The sequence below is a fragment of the Hypanus sabinus genome, chromosome 13, assembly GCF_030144855.1.
Source record: "Hypanus sabinus isolate sHypSab1 chromosome 13, sHypSab1.hap1, whole genome shotgun sequence".
Classification (NCBI taxonomy): domain Eukaryota; kingdom Metazoa; phylum Chordata; class Chondrichthyes; order Myliobatiformes; family Dasyatidae; genus Hypanus; species Hypanus sabinus.
Window position 1 is genome coordinate 94,828,915 of NC_082718.1, and position 20,122 is coordinate 94,849,036.

The following is a 20,122-nucleotide window of genomic DNA, read 5'->3' on the forward strand; positions in this document are numbered from 1 at the left end:
TATATTTCCAGGTATTACATTTTCCAGACCATTATTATGATGTACACTACCTCCACTAAATGAACGGTGGAAGGAATTTTACAAACAGGCATCACGCAGCCCAGATTTTACAAGCAGATGGAAAGCTCAGAAAAACAACAAATTGGTTTTGAAGGGCAACATTTCACATCCTTTTAGTCAGGTCTTATAGACAGGTCAAACATGTCTGTCATTTCACCACCCCTTGCAATCGATACATATCAATATACTTACATACACATTTCTGACCTTGTCCAAGATTACCCAGCCACAAAATGCCCTCTAGCATCTTGGCAAATTAACAATAACTGTCTTATTAAAAATTCATCTCCAGTAACTAGTTTGGTACTTTATTAATCATGGTGACATCCCATATCCATTTAACAGGATCATATTCACCAACTTCCAGTTTCTTCTCAGAATCAGAGTCAGGTATAATATCACTGGCATATGTCGCAAAACTTGTTATTTTTACAGCAGCAGTAGAATGCAATACAAACTGTGAATTACAGTAAGTATATGTGTGTGTGTGTGTGTGTATGTACATGTATTTTTAGTTTTGTATATATGCATAAAGTAGTTAACTTAAATAAGTTGTGCAAAAAGTAAGTGTGAGGTGGTGTTCATGTGTTCAATGCCTTTTCAGAAACCAGGTGGCAGGGGGATGAAGCCGTTCCTGAATCTCTGAGTGTGTGCCTTCAGGCTCCTGTACCTCTTTCCTGATGGTAATAACAAGAAGAGGGAATGCGCTGGGTGATGGAATTCTTTAACGATGGACGCCTCCTTGCAGATGTCCCGGATGCTGTGTCCATACTGGAGTGGACTAAGTCCACAACTTTCTGAAGCTTCTTTCGATCCTGTGCAGCAGCCTGCAACCTTACCCCCACCAGACCGTGTTGCAGCCAGTTAGAATGCTCTCCATGTCCCTATCTCTCTTTAATGGTCAGCTTGTTGCCTTGTCCTCTGACTGATTTGTTCTCCCTCTTCTTAAATTCATAAGCATTTTAAATCAAAACCTACTCACCTATCAAATAGGGGATTAACAATCACAAATATGATGTTGTGAAGGAAATAAAGGTGACATCTGTGTGAGCACTGGAGGTTTGGACACACTTGTGTGATAAGTGAAGCATACATTCCAGAAGAAATTTATAGAACTGCAACAACTTCTTTTGATAATTTGTTAATCTGAAATATTAACTCTGTTCCTCTCCTTACAGGTGCTGCCTGAACAGCTGAAGGTTTCCAGCACTTGCAGATTTTTGAGTTCTGAACCTTACACGTTTTTCTTATGGAAAAACAGAACAGCTGAAAAGTGAATAACCTCTTTAGAATACAAGCAACGCACACAAAATGCAGTCCAAAATGCCGACTGTACTTTTTTCCATAGATGCTGCCTGGCCTGCTGAGTTCCTCCAGCAATTTGTGTGCGTTGTTCGGACTTCCAGCATCTGCAGATTTTCTCTAATTTCTATTCAGAATATAAAACGTTCGTTTCCTATTTTAGTAAAAAGCAGGCCCATGAAGTTGAAAGTCCATCAGTTTGTGAACGAGCATAAATGTTATACTTCATTACCCTGACGAAAACAACTGGAATTTCCTCCAAAGATTGAACCATAATAACTATTCATGAAGTGATTATAACTTAGCTTTCCAAGAAGAACTTTGGCTACAGCAGGCCCGGGACTAATCTGCCGAAATGCCTTCCAGGTGACCTGCAAAACTGCAGTAGCTGTCAATGCACTTAAGCTGCCAGATGGCTGGGCCTCAGCTCATACTCAAGTTCAACTCTCTCCTCCTCTGTTCAAAGAACTAAATCCATCATCATCTGCCTGCACCTGTTATGCAGCAAGGGAGGTGGTTATCACTTAATGTTCAATCTTGCATCCTCATCCACAATCATTAATAGTTAATATGAAACGCATATCACCCACCCACCCCAATATAACACACTTCCACTGACAGCTAAGGATAATCAGTAAAGAGCAGCTAATAAATTGTCGCAGAAACTCTCCTAAAATAACCCGACGGAAACTGCTCCTGTCCAGCTGCAAGAAAAGAGTTCCACAAAACTAACTAAATCACGAGTGTTAATCTATTCCTAGGATAGTAATGCCAGTATCTTATGAACAAATTTGTGAAATACACACCTAATCACAATGCTTATAATATTTTATTTACATTTAAATGGCACATGAGGACCACAACGTTGTTGTAGGGTTTGGAAGCTTGTGTGCCCCAATGACCCGGACAGCTACAGTATGCTGGCTAAAATCAGGGCTTTATTTTTTGGGTCTTGGTAATGTCACCCATGCCAGACAGGTCAACTGGTAGAGGCCAAGCTAATAGTGATCTGCCGGGCCTTCAGGTTCAGGGGAGTTCAGCTCAAGGCTAACAACCCTGACTGGTAACACAAATTTGTTACAGAAAGAGCAATGACAGAATCCTTCTACATCTGAGTCCAATGCTATTCCTGAGTCTCCACCCAGGATTTGCATGACTGACAGTAGTGAAAACCAAGAAGTCCTGAACACCACCAGAGTTGGAGAACCTTCATTGCTGCCCTAAATTCAGGCAACCTAATGGGCAGTAAGTACTATGAGCTTATCTACTTATCTAAAAAAAAGACAGAAAAATCAATGTCTAACTATCCATAAAATGCATTTACAATTGCACAAAACGCTCAGCAAAACAATCAAATTCTATAGACTATACATGAACTGGAGAGGCATTTGAACAAATGGACTAGAGTGAAGCAGGTTGCCACAAATTACCAGAATCACAGAATGTTTACAACACAGGAGACTAATAGACCCATCAGGTCTCTGTCATCAGTCTTATTCACCCAGCCGTTCCCAAAAGTTCTGCAAATTGTGTAATCATTCTCTCAGGTACCAATTCAATTTCAAGAAATAGAAGAGTAGGTCATTCAGCTCATCATGTCATCGCTGCCATTCCAAAAGCTTTTAGCCTAGTGCCTCTTTACCATTGCACAATTCCCTAAATAGCCCAAGATCCATCTATCCCTACCAGGAAAATGCCAAGAGACTGAGCTTCTAAAGCGTCTCGGGTGGAAAATTCCAAATACCAGATTTCTTTTCAAATCTGTGAAAACCCTGAATCATCCACCAACTTCCAGATGTTGACTTGTATATCATGGTTAAAATTTTAAATCTGCATCATCTGATCTTTGAACCATTCATTGATTAGCACTGCACTGGAAGACATACAAGCCAACAAGCTAATGTGCTCAAAAGAATAATGGTTGAATACCTGAAATAACTCATACGTAAGTCAGCAGGAAGAAGCTTAATAGCAAATTAAACATTCACGAGCAGCATGAGACACATGATTAGCTGAAGTGGTGGGAGCTCGGAGAGTGATAACCAGCTAATTCATTCTTCGCACCCCACAGATGTTGCCTTAACCCTGTCAACTTCCCATTTGACATCCCACCATCCACAGTATCCCTCATCCCCTAGAAGGCCTTGATCACTCCCATGTTCTTGTCTCTAAGTATTAATCTCATTTCTTTCTTCATTATGTCTCCTATTATTTTACAGTGATAAAGCCATCCCCAAAAAAGACAATGATCATTCAGCCTATTCTCTCTCTCTCTCTCTCTCTCTCTCTCTCTCTCTCTCTCTTCCCCCCCCCCCCACCCTGGCCACTTCCCTTTGTTCTGTTCCTACTTAATTGTTGGCTGCCCAGTTTACACTTGCAGCCTAAATCTTGCCTGCATTCTTTGAAGATGCTGCATTTGCCCACTGAGTGACAACAATCATTTATTCATTACGTGCTGGGCCGTATGATGTGGGCAGTCATGGTTTTTCCATGACCTTGATTGTTCTTGGCACATTTTTCCACAGAAGTGGTTTGCCATTGCCTTATTCTGGGCAGTGTCCTTACAAGGTGGGTGACCCCAGCCTTAATCAATACTCTCTTTCTTATGGTTCAGATGTCCAACTTGTTCAGTGTTTGGCTTTGAATTTCTACATTAATAACTAGTCAACATGAACAATGTGTGGTCCAATATTATTCCCACTGCTCAGTCTACTAACACAAGCCCCACATTTCTGTGGAGCTTATATGGCGAGCATCTTATCACCAGCAGTAGTGATGTACAAAAGATGTTTATTTTCATCACAGTCTTTCATGTCGCCAAGCAACAGATGGTGATATGGCCAACGTCAACACCACTGCTTTTGTGGTCCCTGTTTATGATGAGAAGAGAAGGTCAGAGTGTAAATGCTGAATACCCTGTTTGGTTGTCCAAAGTGCGTACTTATGGGAATGACTGCAAGCACAGAATGTCACTAAATAAATGTTACAGAAACAGTTTCATTTCTTGACTGCAATTTTGTCTCTGTGCATATCAATCCAGTTCAAAGACACTCAACACAAGCAATGCATTGAGAAGTATGCCCGAGGCTAAGAATGAAAATCACCAAAAGCAGACCACAAATCATCCTCTCCTGCTTTAAAATAAGTAGATCAATGCGGTAGGGAGCTACAGGTGACGAACCCCTGCTCTCAGGAGATGGTTTGTTCAATAGCATCATTCAAGGAGGCTGCACACCTCCCTTTTAAATCCAGTAGCTTAATACATGATACCTGAAAGGTGATAAGCTGACAACTATTCTATATAAGAAATTGAGCCCATTGTACTTAAGTGTACACTTCACAAAGCTCCCTTTCCTTCTTTCTTAGGAAACGTCTATGGTTGCTAGGCACCAGCCTGCATGTGGAAGGAGATTTCAAAGTTTGATTCACTGGACAAATTTCAGTCCGTTATTGCACAGCTTTCTTCATCTCCTTTGTCTTCGCACAGATGGGTTTTCAAGCCATCTTGCCTTGTACTTATGTTACCAGACTAGCGATGCAGGGATCTGAGCCCAAAGCCTACCATGGTAGCAGATGAAAGGTCAAGGCCCAAATGGTTGAACGTTCACTTCCCTCCACAGATGCTGCCTGACCTGCCAAGTTCCTCCAGCATCTTGTGTGTTTTGCTTAAGCATCTGCAGAATCTCTTGTGTCTATGATATCAGTCGGAGTCAGCCTGCCTGCCTTTCAGTAAGACCACAGCGGAACTGACGTTTGGGATGAGCAATTCCTTCCCAGTTCTATGATTTCCTGGAGTTCAGACTATCCGAGCTTCTAACAGTTAAATAATTCAGTCTCCATAGCTCTCTTGGGTGAAGAACTGCAAAGATGCACAGTCTTATGAAAAAAAAATTCTTTATCTTCATTTCTTAATTTGAAACTATTCCTTATGGTTATAAGTATCACAACTTTCTAGATTTTCCTCATAAAGTAATCCTCTATTCCCAGGAGTCTGTCCACAAAATGTTTATTATCATGCTTGCAAATTTCTCCTTCTGTGAATCCATTCATTCTTTATGTTGCATGTTGTATGATGTGGGCGATCACGGTCTTTGACCATGACTGTTCTTGGAAAATTTTTCCACAGAAGAGGTTTGCCACTGCCTTCTTCTGGGCAGTGTCTTTTCAAGACGGGTGACCCCAGCCATTATCAATACTCTTCAGAGATTGCCTGCCTGGTGTCAGTGTCACATAAGCAGGAACTGCAGCTCATATGGCCACTGACCACCTCCCACGGCTTCTCCTGATCCTGATTGGTGAGCTGGGTGGGGGGGGGGGGAACAGGCTAAGCAGCTGCTACACTTTTCCCAAGAGCAGCCTGCAGGCTAGCAGAGGGAAGGGGTGCCTTACACATCCTTTGGTAGAGACGTATCTCCACCTCACCACTCAGCTTCTCAATATATAAGAGCCAACACTGCATGGTGTGATCTCATGGGATATTCTGCTATTGCACCAAGACTTAGTTCTTTTTCCATTCCATCTCTTCAGCAATAAAGACCAAAACTTTCTTTGTCTTCTCAGTTATCTATGTATCTCTATTCTAGCTTTTCATGTTTCTTATACAATGACATCTCTCGAAACACCATCATTTACCACTGCACTCCTTGCATATCCTTAAGTTCTACTTACTGGCCTGATTTGCAAATTGACGTATGTATCCTTAATCTCCCAAACTGTGGGTGAGAGACTTAATACTCTTTTTAGCTGCTTCATCAGCATAAAAATCACCCAAATGAGACCGACAGCTGTGTAAATCTAGGAATTTGTCCTCAGCAAGACCTCCACTAAACTGGCTTGAAAATTCATTGGTCACTTGCAAAAATATATACTTTTTGCCGCCATATTGGGCTGAAAAACAATCTTACTTAAAAGCCTAATCACACTAAGTCTGCAGTCACTGCCAAACTGCAGTATGCTACTTCAACTGCTTACTCTATATATCACACACATTAAGGACAGAGCCAACACTCCACTTTCCGGTGCACTGCTCCAATGAAAACAGATCTACTGTGCCTATTCACAAAAGACACAAGGGTTCCAGACGTTACAGGCATGCATTCATCATGAGAAGCAAAGAAGCACTCAGAGCTGAGCACCTTATCAACTGAGACTTCTGAGAGTCTATGCAGCCACACAATGTAAGAAAGGGTGAAGTGAGGAACTACACAGCAGTTCACCTGACCAGACATCATCTTTGCTAGTGGCTCATTCCATAAACCCACCATCTTCTGAGCAACCTGCACCACAGATCCCCTTTGAATCCTCCCCCCTCTCATTAATTCTGTCCTCTGGTTTTAGACACTTCTACCCAATGCTCCCTCTAATTTGTAATGACCAGTGCTCACAAGGGCCTTGGGCTGTGCAATTTTTCTGCCCAGTGATAACACGTGCACACTGAATAATTTCTTCAATAGGAACAGTATAAATCAACCAAGTCTAAAATAGTGGGGGAGTCAAGGACCAAGAAGGTACAGCTTCGGTATAGAAGAACATCTTTCTGGAACAGAGGTGAACTGGTTCCATGGCTGTGAACTCACTTTCGGGGACACTGAGGTTAATGTTTTGTGTGTTACTTGTTTACTTTTGTATATTATTTGAATCATTTGTTGCTTTCGCACATTGGGTGTTTGACAATCTTTGTTGTGTGGGTTTTTTAAAATGGTTCTACTGTGTTTCTTGGTTTTGTGGCTGGCTGCATGAAGACAAATCTCAAGGTTGCATACAGTATATATACTTTGGTTATAAGTATACTTTGAACTTTGAGGACAAACCTATTTAGCCAAAATATGGTGATTCGGGAATTCATTGCCGCAGATACTTGAGGCCATGCTTGATGCATTTAAAATGAAGGTTGATAGGTACTTAATTAGTAAGGTCAAAGAAGGAAGGAGAATTGGATTGAGAGAGAAAATAAATCAGCCATGATGGAATGGTGCAGCCAACCCAATGGGCTGAATGGCTTAATTCTGCTTCTTTGTCTTATGACCTTATCGCTTAAATATTGAAAATAAAAGATTAGAGCAGTTGTCTAACCAAGGATCCAACACCATTGCTCATGTCACTGTTCGGTTGCCTCATGTTTCTGAACTTCCCAATGATGTAATCATGAAGACTAGACTAATATTTTTGTATTAGATTAGAATAACATTAATACTTCAGGCTCAAATAACTAATGTTGAACTAATTTAATATGAAGATTAAATTAGAGTCAGAGGGGCCAAGATTAGGAAGGTGCAACAATAGTCAGCTCTGTGGTTGAGAGCCTGGAAAAAAGACCCAGACAATGTGGCAATATCAATATTTTAGGCATATGAGATGCAATGAGAGAAGAGAGAGGGATTGCATTGAGAAAGGGCAAAAACGCAAGGATATATTCAATAAATTATGAGAAAATGGAGGGAGTTTGGACTCTGCGTTCCAAGATCAGTAGAAGTAGCAAAGGAGATTTTTAAGATGTTTAAGATGGCACTGGTCAAAGGAAAGAATTGAGTCAGCATGGTAGTGCAGTGGCTAGCACAATGCTTTACAGTACCAGCAACCCAGGTTCAATTCCCGTTACTATCCATAAGGAATTTGTACGTTCTCCCTGTGATCTGCTTGGGATTCCTCTGGGTGCTCTGGTTTCCTCCCACAGTCCAAAGACATACCAGATAGCAGGTTAATTGGTCATTGTAAGTTGTTGGTTGATTAGACTGCGGTTAAATCAGGGGTTGCCGTGCAGCATGGCTCAAAGGGCTGGAAATGCCTACTTTGCACTGTATTTCAATGAATAAAAAATAAATGAAATAAATACAAGAACAAGAAAGTCATGTAAGAACTATATAAAAAAGCTAGCTAGGCCACAGTTCAGTTCTGGTCACCATGTTACTGGATGTACTTTCCAGTGCAAGAGAGGATGCAGAGCAGTAGTAAAGAGAATTAAAGGACTGGAGACCTTCAGTTCTGAAGAAGACTGGGCCAGAGCAGTAACTTTTCAAATGTAGGAGACCAAGAGGACATTTAAAGGGATATATCGGAATAAGAGACCTGCAAAGAGTGAATAGCAAACACTATATTCTTCAGCTGAATTGACCAATACAAGTACCATCGTATTTGAGAACGAGGCAAGGCAACTGGATGAAGTGGCAGTCAGGGAGCACTTTGGCCCTAGTTAGCATAATTCTATTAGTTTTAAGATAATAATGGAAAAGCTTAGGGTAAGTCCACAGGACAAGACTTATTTTGAGGGAACTAGGCAGGGGTTAGCAGAGGAGATCCAGAGAAGATGTCATGGGTAAGTTTTTTACGCAGAGAATGGTGAGAGTGTGGAATGGGCTGCCAGGAACAGTGGTGCAGGCAGAAACAATAGGGTCTTTTAAGAGACTCCTGGATAGGTACATGGAGCTTAGAAAAATAGAGGGCTATGGGTAACCCTAAGTAATTTCTAAGGTAAGGACATGTTCAGCACAGCTTTGTGGGCCGAAGGGCCTGTATTGTGCTGTAGATTTTCTATGTTTCTGGCACAAATGAGTGAGCCTGGTTGAAGGAAAAAGGATGAATAGCCAGAATGAGGCTTCCAAGAGTGTGTTCCAAAAAACCGAGGATCCAGTTGCACAAGGAGGTGTTGAGGCCTAGGTCTGATTGATCAGCCTTGAGGGGATGAGAGTACTGAATGCAGAGCTGTAGTCAACAAAGACCACCCTGATGTTTGCATCTTCACAAGATGTTTCAGAGTTGAGTGAAGAGCCAATGAAATTGCATCTGCTGTTGATCTGTTGTGACAGTAGACGAACTGGAATGGATCCAAGTCACTCCTAAGGCAAGAGTTGATATGTTTCATCACCAGGCTCTCAAAGCGCTCCATCACAGAGGAAGTAAGAGCTACTGCATGATAGTCATTGAGGTAGGTTGCTATTCTCCTCTTGAGCCCTGGTATAATTGAAACCTGCTGGAAGTGGGTGGGCATTCCAGACTGCTGAAGCCAGAGGTTAAAGATAGCATCAAACACATCAAGCTGTTGATCCGCGCAGGTCTTCAGTACACAGCTAGGTACTCCGACTGAGTCAGAGTGCTTTCCATGGGTTCACCCTCCTGAAGGATGCTCTCACATTGGCCTCAGAGAATGAAATCACAAGGTTATCAGGGGCTGTGGGAGTTCATGAAGGTGCCTCCATGTTTCGGCAGTCAAAGCAAGCTGAAAGGGCAATGTGCTCATCTGGGAGAAAAACCTTGTTGTCAAATGAGTCACTTGGTTTTACCTTGCAGGTGTAATAGTATAATTTAAGAAGCACTCGAACAGGTACATGGAGGGGCAGAGTTTAGAGGAATGCAAGAAATTGGGACTATGTATGTGCACACTGTGGATGACATGGCCTCTGGGGCAAATGTTGTGTATCCAATGTGTATTGTTCTGTACTTTATACTGCTTGGTCAAAAAACTACAGAGACAAAGCTTTATGGTTAAAAATGGGCGTACAGTCTTTATAAATCCATACTTCTGGATAAATCAGGGAGGAAATTCTTTATCAAAAAAAGTCGAAATGCTGTCCATTTTAACTGAAGTGTGAGCAGTGGGTTTCAGAGTTACAATTACAGACACGTTACCTGTATGTGCGTTCTCCAAACAGTTAAACATGAATAAAGCAGAAATCCACCTATTAAAAATTTTTGAACATATTTACTGCTTGTAGCAAAATCTTTACAATCAAAGGCATATTTTCCAATGTGAAGGCGCTCTCTGACTTCTCTAAACATCTCTGTGCTGCACTTGAAGCATCATTTGGGTACGGGGATAAAATGCAGAGTGGAATTGCACTGCTACTATTTGTTCTTAAAAACTGACTGAGATATATACTAAGATCCATTTGCATCATATTATGACTGTATAAAATTTATAGAACTGGATTTTTAAACTGTTGCTCTGGAGTGTCACTTGTTTTTGTGAATGAATATTTAGTCTTAATGTACAGGCTCTAAAAGATAGATTCATTCAAGACTCCAATATCAAACGCTAGAAGATAAGATAGTGCCGGTCAACCATGGCAGCGCGTTGCGGGTTGCTTACTAAACTTGTAAATATATTCTTCTTATTTACACTCACTGCAGTTTGCAATCTGTAATTTCCCTTTAAGCAACAGACTTTTGAATCATCATAATAAACTTGCGATTTCACAGTCTTCTGCTGGACTAGGCAGACTTCACTCTCAAGCGCGCACCTTTAAGTAGACAAAGGCTGGAAGAGGAAGTGGGGGTGATGTCTCCAAGCCAGGCTGAGACGCAGAAAAATGAGACTCCCTCTACCCAGCATCTCGTTGTCAAATTCACAGTTGGAGAACAAGAATGAGGAACTAAGGGCAAGGTTGCTGTATCAGAGGAAAATAAAGAATTGCCGTGTTCCATGTTTCACAAAGACATGGCTCAATCTAAACACACCAAGGGCTTCTTGATACACTGGATGGATCAAACCGCTAGCTCGGAGAAGACAAAGGGTGAGGGTCTGTTTTTCATGATAAACCCATTGTGAAGCTCAGATGTGGCCGTTTTATCATTCTCTTGTTCCTCTGACAACTAATGATTAAGTGCCGACCGTTCTACTTACAATGAGAGTTCTCCTCCGGATTCCTGACCACAGTTTACATACCGACAAAAGCCAACATTAACCAGGCACTCAAGATAAATGCCCAGCCCGATGCATTTCAAATCCTAGTTGTGGACTTCTCAAAACTGTGTTGATGTGTGATCATTTACCTGCCATGTTAAATGGCAAAATATGTTTATATACACAAGGTAGGACATAAAATAACATTTTGTGCAGCATGACGATTGTCCAAATGCAAATATAGACTAGAGGTATAGACTGGAGCAATATTGAAAGATGAGAGATTTTGAAGTCTTTACCAAAATTCCTCCCTTAATGGCATAACAGTAAATACTTGTGTCCTTGATCTCATGGTGGATCATTGCACTGCGCAAAACAGATGTTCCACAACTCAAGAAAATACAGTATAATTTAGTGTATGTAGATATGACATCAATAACTTTTTTTAAAAGTTATGACCAGTTTGATATTGCGCACTCACATTTTCCAATAAATATTTCACTTGAACAAAAATATTGGTGTCATTTTTAATAAGCAAGCATTCTATCTCAAATAATCATAGTGGGTGCATATCTCTTCTATTTCAGCAATTCAACTATCAGCTCTGAACACCTATTTCAATATGATGCAGCACGCACAATATTCTGGAGGAGCTCAGCAGCTCAGGCAGCATCTGTGGAAATGAACAAAAAGTCGATGTTTCGGGCCGAGACCCTTCTTCAGGACTCAAGAAGAATAATTTCGGTTCGAAATGGCGACTGTTTGTTCATTTCCACAGATGTTGCCCAGCCGGCTGAGCTCCTCCAACATTTTTTTGTGAGTTGCTTTAGATTTCAAGCATCTGTGGACCCTCTTGTGTTTAGTTATAATAAATCATAATTATGGCTTTCAATCAATAGATAACGTGTGCACCATTTGCTCTGGTTTATGTAAGAACTGTTTGTCTAGGAACGTCTTTTGAATGGTACAATAGTTCTTCAACCTTGTGAACAAATTGTTCCAGTCTCAGCCTGAAAACCAGGGCTGTGAGTTAACAATGTGCATCAAGCTAATTTTCCATGAATAAATTAACCCTAGATTTCTCTCCAACACCCATCATTTGAGGTAAAGTATTTTGATATAGCAGATGTCTACAATTACCCTGATGAAAACAATCAGAAAAACTTACATTAAATTATGACTAAATTAAATTAAGTCACTTTCTCTCTCGTCCACGTGGACCATGATCTTGTCACCTTTTGGAGGCTTGCATGCCTGAATGACCGAGAGAGCTATGTTGGCTGGAGTCAGGGCGTTATGCTTTGGCGCTTAGTAGGGTCACCCTTGCCAAACAGGTCAAAGAGTTAGGGCACTCCGCCAGTCCTCCAGGTTCAGGGGTTCAGCTCAGGGCTACCTGAGTGGTAAAACGAAACAGCAATGAGGAATCCTTCTACATCTGAGTGTGAGGGTATTCCCGAGTCTCTAGCTGGGACCTGCATGACTAACAGTAGCGAAAGCAGAGAGGAAACTACTGACATGATGAAGGAAACCCTGAACATCACTAGAGATGGAAGACCAGTGGCGTAACAGCAGGAATGCATACTTTCTCTCTAAAACAATAATGGTCCAGAAGTGAATTTTTATAAATTAAGTCACATAAGTCTCAATTAAAATGAATTAGTGCAACAATTGTTAAAACACTGACCACCCCACAAGCACATACTGAAGAGTGACCTACCTCAGCGTGAACTGGTTCACAATTGAGCTGCTGGACAGCGACACGTAAAAAGTCACTACTTCGCCTTGCTTGAGAGGCCGTTGTAACACCGAGATGATGATGTTGTTGTCCAGTCGCATTTCTGTTCGCCGTGGGTCTCCAGAACCTTGGTGTAGCCGAACACTACCAATACGCTGTAGAGAGTGGAGTGTTTCATCAGCGTCGTCACGGCCCGGCCGAATAGCATTGTCCTTTCGTGTGTCTTCTGCGTCACATTCACTATCTTCGTCAGCATTCTGCACCAAGTAATATAGTTCCACTGGTGTTCCCTCAGAGGGATCAGTAATCCTTTTACGGCCAGGTACTATGGTAGGAGGATTAAACCAAGAGGGCAGAAGCTCCAGTTCTACAATGCACAATCCGAGATCTCCTTTCAGGCGACAACTGTTTCTGACTTCCCTCGTTTCCCGAAATGCATATACACGTATACAGGGAAGGTTTTCATTAACACCGTAATCATCCCAGTCTCGACCTGTGATGTAAAATAAAATTTGTACTATCGGTCGATTGGAATAAACTTTGCTATCAATGATACTTGCTTTGATTTTCCAGTTAAAAGTGAACTTATCAACCATGCTGAACAGATTAGAAGGTTGCAGGAGAGATCTGGGCACGACTTGTTCTGCAGCATAAGGCCCATAGCTGACATTAATCACAGGAGGAGTCTTGGCCTCGTAGATGAAAAAGGGTTCCATGCGGAACTGCAGGCTGTTGTTGCGCATGATTTCCTGGTTGGCTTCTTTTAGAAAAAATGAACTTTCAGCTTTCTGAATATGGTACTTCACTGGTAGATAGACCGGAAGTGATGAAAACTTCTGAGCACTCTCCACAATACCTGTGACCCCACGGTTCTGTACAACTGAGAATAAACAAGAAAGAAAGGTTCATGAAAGACTATTCTGAAAAACACTCCTTACATTATTTCCTTTAATTAATCTGTTTACATGTATTCCCCTCACCCACACACTAAAGACAGAATAGATTTGATACACCTCTTATATTGTCATGGAAGTACTTCATCACTGTTTAATCAGAGTTTACCATGGAAGTGAACTAACTCTGTAAGGATCTCAGAAAGAACCAAATAAACACTATCATGTCAGAGATACTTCAATACGAACATCTCAAATGAAGGCTGCAGCAAGTTGTCTAATTATATCTACTTTGATGTGGTCTCTAAATTAATTGGCACTTTCCTGTACACAACTTCATTCTCTATTTCCTGAGGAGACTGAGGTCCTTTAACATCTGCTGGACGATGCTGAGGATGTTCTACGAGTCTGTAGTGGCCAGTGCTATCACGTTTGCTGTTGCGTGCTGGGGCAGCAGGCTGAGGGTAGCAGACACCAACAGAATCAACAAACTCATTCGTAAGGCCAGTGATGTTGTTGGGGTGGAACTGGACTCTCTGACGGTGGTGTCTGAAAAGAGGATGCTGTCCAAGTTGCATGCCATATTGGACAATGTCTCCCAACCACTTCATAATGTACTGGTTGGGCACAGAAGTACATTCAACCAGAGACTCATTCCACCGAGATGTAACACTGAGCGTCATAGGAAGTCATTCCTACCTGTGGCCATCAAACTTTACAACTCCTCCCTTGGAGTGTCAGACACCCTGAGCCAATAGGCTGGTCCTGGACTTATTTTCACTTGGCATGATTAACTTATTATTATTTAATTATTTATGGTTTTATATTGCTATATTTCTTCACTATTCTTGGTTGGTGCGGCTGTAACGAGACCCAATTTCCCTCAGAATGAATAAAGTATGTCTGTCTGTCTGTTCTGAAGCATAAGGCCATTTTGATCCCTTATCTAAAATATATTAAGAATTGCTCTTTCTTTAGACAAGGGTTAAAGGGGGGGGGAGCATTAAGGGGAGGGGGGAGGGTTAATATTATTTTTCTCTTTCTTACTATTTTATCATTACATTTATTCTTTGTAATTTTCTAAAAATTTAATAAATAGATAGATAGATTGATAGATAGATAGATAGATAAATAAATAATTGCTAATATTGTACTTCCAAAATGTCTTGCTTAAACTTAACAGGGGAATTGCTATGAGGCGTATGACTTATAAGTTTTCTTTTAGCCTTGGCTAATGCTGCATAAACACATAACTGTTACAATAATTCTGCATAGTAATATTCCACAATTATTTTGCTTGTTCCATACTCAGTGGCCACATTATTAGGTACTACCTATGCATAATAAAGTAGACACAAAAGTGTATGTTCATGATCTTCTGCTGCTGTACCCCATCCACTTCAAGCTTTGACAAGTTGTGTGCTGAGGGCTGCTCTTGCCCACGCCACTGTTGCGATGTGTGGTTATTTATGTTATTGTCACCCTCCTGACAGTTTGAACAAGTCCGGCTATTCTCCTCCAATCCCTCTCATTAAAAAGGAGTTTTCACCCACAGAACTGCCGCTCCCCAGATGTGTTTTGTTCACTGCACAATTCCCTGTAAACTCTGCAGACTGCTCTGTGTGAAAATCCCAGGAGATCAGCAGTTTCTGAGATACTCAAACCACCCCATCTGGCACCAACAATCACTCCAAGGTCAAAGTTACTGGGATCAACGTTCTCCCCCATTCTGATGTTTGTTCTGAACATCAAATGAACTGCTTGACCATATCTGCACACTTGTATGCATTGAGTTGCTGCCATGTGATTGGCTGGTTAGATATTTGCATTAATGAGCAGGTGTAAAGGAGTACCTAATAGAGTGGCCACTGAGTGTAAGTCAGTGCATAGAAAGTGAATGAATGGATTCATGCAGACTGATACCATGAACATTTCAGGCAGAAGGGCCTATTTCTCTGCCGTACAGCTCCATGATTCTTTGAGTCTTAAAAGTCTTTGAGGTTTTTATTAGCATAGAAAAATTTATCAGTTTGATTCATTCCTCAATAGGGTGATATCTGACATTAATAAATGTACTATTTAACTGATTGAAATCTTTGTGCCAAGATAATTTTGCTGTTAACATCTGCTCTCTTTAAGTTTAAGCAACCACTTAAAACTTTTTTGTTTTGCAATACTTCATTAACTGTTGTCCATCATTGTTGTCCATAAAATCCAGGGCACACTGAGCTCCACTGAGAAAATGTACAAATCACAGAAAACACATAACTGTTACAACATTTTTTGGGATTTTGAAGGGAATTCATCAGGCAGACGGAAACAAATTGCTCGCAGAACTCAACAGGTCGAGCAGCACCTGTGGGAAGAAACTCAACTGCCAGTCCTCCGAGAGTGGAGAGGGAAGGTAGGCAGTATAAAGGAAGAGAGGCAATAGCAGGCCAAAAAAAGAGCTACATGGACTAATGCTACTTCCTGACGCTGTCTATAGTTCTCCTTAGAGTGAGAGCGGTCCTCAAATGCTGACCTAGGTACTCTTTAACTGGGATGAGAGTTCTGGTATTAAGTTCCAGAGCCCCATTGCTACCTGCTGAGTAAAAGAGATGTCGGGTGAAGTCCCTACTCTTATGTTTCTTACTTATAGATGCAGCGGCCCTTCTGGCCCTTTGAGCTGTACCAGCCTAGCAACCTTTGATTCAAGCCTAGCCTAATCACGGACAATTTATAATGACCAATTAACCTACTGAACGGTATGGGTTTGAACGGTGGGAAACTGGAGCACCTGGAAAAAAGTCCACGCATTCCATGAGGAGGATGTCCAGACTCCTTACAGACGACGTAGGGATTGAACTTTAAACTACAACGCCATTAGCTTTAATAGAGTTGCGCTAACCGCTATGCTACCATGATACCCTTTATACTTAATGTCTCAAACCAATAAAGGCAAGTATCCAATTTACCATGCTAACCATTTTATCTTCTGTCCTTCTATCTCCATGATTCAATAGGCATGCAATCCAAGGACTGTCTAATCCTCTACAATTCTCAGCAGCCCCAGAACACATTGGGTATACTCTTGCCTTTCATGTCCAAAATACTAACAAATGCCACGGAAAGCAAAAGATCTAACAATTAAGTCCCAGTGTATGTTGTCTGGCAATCAGTAAAACTTGCACAATCAAGAATACTTTGCTTCCTTTCACATGATCACTCGGAGTTTGACAGGTGTCTTGCTAAAATCTATGTTAACTGGATTAAGTGCAGCATCCTCCTTGCTTCTCATTACCTCTTCAAAAAAAAATCAATCAAATTAAGTCAGGCATGTCCTGGCCTTAACAAATCCCTCCAACTGCTTTCTAAATGATAATATTTCCAATAATTTGTACATCACATTATGTGTGATTACATATCTATGCCTTCTCCTTTTCTAAAAGCAATACCACATCAGAATTTGTTCAGCCTAAGTGCAGGTTGGAAAGATTTCTTCTCTCATTTTATTTTTAAAGCAGTGATTTGACAATTTAAATTTGCCAAATCCTCAATGTTTCCTCTTTCTTTACATTATTTCCTATTATCACTCCATAATTTCAAACTGCTTTTTTGTGAAAGACACGAGCAAGATGTCATCAGAGCCAAATAATTTCTACACTCAGACTATTTCAGTCTCTAAAGACCATATACTTTCTTTTATCTCTTTAAATATTTATAAAACATTCTGTGGCTTTCCTTGACTTCCTATGTCAGCTACTCTGACGCTTTCTTCACTCTTTCAGGCTCAATCTGGCTTAGAGCATCTGACATTCTCATGCGCTTTCCTGTTATGCTTTATATTATCCTGTGTGCTCAAATACCTCAAAGATTAGGAAGTCCTACTCATTTTTCCAGAATATGTTTACTTTATACTTCTCACCACTCGAGTTCTGATAGTCACCAAACTATGTCTGTTAAATTATATTTCTGTTTCATAAACAGAAACAAGAGGACAACAGCCTTGTCGTAGGGTTTGGAGGCTTGTGTGCCTCAGTGACCTGGAGAGCTACGTTGACTGGAGTGAGGTCTTTATTCTTTGGCTCTTGGTAAGGTCACTCATGCCAAACAGATCAAAGGGTAGAGGCCAGATTAAGAATGTTCTACCGGTCCTCCAGGTTTGGTGGTTCAGCTCAGGGCTAACAACCCTGACCGGTAAAATAAAATTGTTACATAAGCAGCAATGAAGAATCCTTCTATATACGTACGGACGGACAGAGATGAAGATAATCATTGCTGCCCTAAATCCCAGCAGCATAACGGGCAAATCCTTACCTAAAACTGACATGATTTATATTTAATTTTAAATATTGCTCAATAATTTAATGGCATTGACTAGTTTTGATCTTAATCGTAAGTTGCCTTTGACCATAACAATCAGGTCCCAATGGTCTGTGCAGGTCCTGTTGGCCATCGGTTGGGATTGGAGGGAAGGCAGGATATGTGTGGATCGTAGTCACAAGCAATCACACATGGCTTTGGGCTTACAGAGAGAATGGCACGGATGACAATTAGGAGAAGATCGTACGTCCAATCACAGCATATGCAAAAACAGAAAGAAAGAACATTTAGCCTTGGGTTTCAACCATGGTGGCATCCTACTTAATGTGTCAAATAAAACAGATATTACTTTTTGAATCATGATCATATCTTCCAAAAGTATAACGGGGCTACTCCTACTTCTGTCTGCTTCTCCTTCTTCTTACAAGTGGGGTCAAGAATGACTTGCAAACACTTACGGCTCAATGGCTTCTGCAGTGGCTGGAGAAGATTCTTGAGTGCTTCTGGTATTTGGTATTAGGTGAAGTGGGTGGAGTAGAATGAGCAGTAAAAGTGATGGAGTGCAATTAGGGCCTTGTTGCTGGTGCACCTGAGGGATTTTGCAGAGACTGCATTGGTAGTATCTCTCCTGTGTTCTTCAATGCCTACTATGGATAATCCATGTTTTAGAGGCATAGAGGAAGGCAGAGGTTACTGCTGCTTGCTAGACTTAGTAGTTTTGAACTGGGTTTGAGGTCTCGGCCCTCACACACTTATTTTCCTTCAGGCAGCCAGAGCCTGTCGAGCTTCCTGAAGCAAACAGCGAATTTGATCAACAATGTGTATCTTCATTCAGCGGTGGCTTCTGGGATTTGGAAAGCAAACCACACTTTCAGGGCTCTCACTGTGGATGTCTATTATTGGAGGGTTTTGTACATGGGGCAGTTTAGAAGATCAGTATTAAGCTGCTTATTAAAAAAAATGTCTGTCACATAAGGTTTCAAGTCCCCAAGAGAGTTGACAATTGAAAAGCAATTTGTTTTTTTTATGCTTTACACAGTTTGTTCCATTATATTCTCATAAAAATCTTTCAGCTGTCACTGTTGAGAGTGGATTCCTGGCCACTTCATGCATAATACTCTCAGAAGGTGTAAAGGGAGAGGACTCTGCGGTCTCTGTCAATTGATCATCAAACCCAACAGAGTCTCAATCCAAACAACAAACTCTTAGGACAAAGGTGAAGTCGTATGACCACCTATGATTTTCTTTGTCAAATAAAATGGTTGATTTAATCTGCCTAGCGTGAAAATGGCAAATGCTTTCTTCTGACACACCTGTCAAAAAATCACTCAACACACCAAAATGAAATGCTTATCGTACAATCTAATTGAGCGCTGACATTATGAAATGACAGAAATTAAGAAGTGTATCTGAAAGCATTATCTTCTTTCACTGATATGGGAAAATGTCACTAATTTTAATCAATCAGGATTAAGTATAGTAGACTGGCGATTTGATAAGATTGCTGGTTTGTCATTCCAAATTTGATCCACAGTATATATTCCTGTGGCTCCGCAGAAAAGAACATAAAAACATGGGCCCGAGGGCATTCAACCCCTCAAGCATGTTCTGTGATTCAAAAATCTCCATCGCTTACTCTATCCCCACAATAGGTCCTTTACTACCCAGAAATCTATTGATCTATGTTTTGAATGTGATCAATGCCTGACACCCCATGGATCTCCCAGGCAGAGAGTTCCGAATATTCACCTTTCTCTGAGAGATCAAATTTCTCCTCATTTCAGTGCCAAATAATTTTCCTCAGCCAGGGGAACATTCCCTACATCCACCCTATCAAATCTTTAATAATTTGCTAACTTCTATATTTTAGAGAATAGAGATCTCTCCTGCTCAACACCATAGTCCTGCTATACCCAGAATCAGTTCAGTACAGGGGCTCTCCACACGGGGTCCATGGACCCCTTGGTTAATGGTATTGGTCCATGGCATAAAGAAGTTTAAGAACCCCTGGGCTAGTAGATCTCTCTCTCTCTCTCTCTCTCTCTCTCTCTCCCTTCACTCTGTCTTTCTATCTCTCTCACTCCTGCTCTCCCTCTCCCCTCTCCCTCTCTCTCTTTCTCTCTCTCCCTTCCCCCTCTCCCTCTCCTTCTCATTCTCCTCTCTCCCCCCTTTTCCTTCTCTCTATGTATACATGTATCTGTGTGTGTGTGT

At 41.1% G+C, this 20,122-nt stretch overlaps 1 protein-coding gene across 2 annotated transcripts in view; it reads right to left on the reverse strand.

Annotated features, from left to right (window-relative positions):
• The window catches only part of si:dkeyp-14d3.1 (transmembrane protein 132C), a 1,066,091-nt gene that overhangs the window by 791,429 nt on the left and 254,540 nt on the right, over nucleotides 1-20,122 (reverse strand). For both annotated transcript variants that reach the window (XM_059988236.1, XM_059988235.1), the window contains exon 2: nucleotides 12,696-13,593. In XM_059988236.1, coding sequence (XP_059844219.1) covers nucleotides 12,696-13,593 — 898 coding nt within the window. The remainder of the gene's footprint in view (nucleotides 1-12,695; nucleotides 13,594-20,122) is intronic.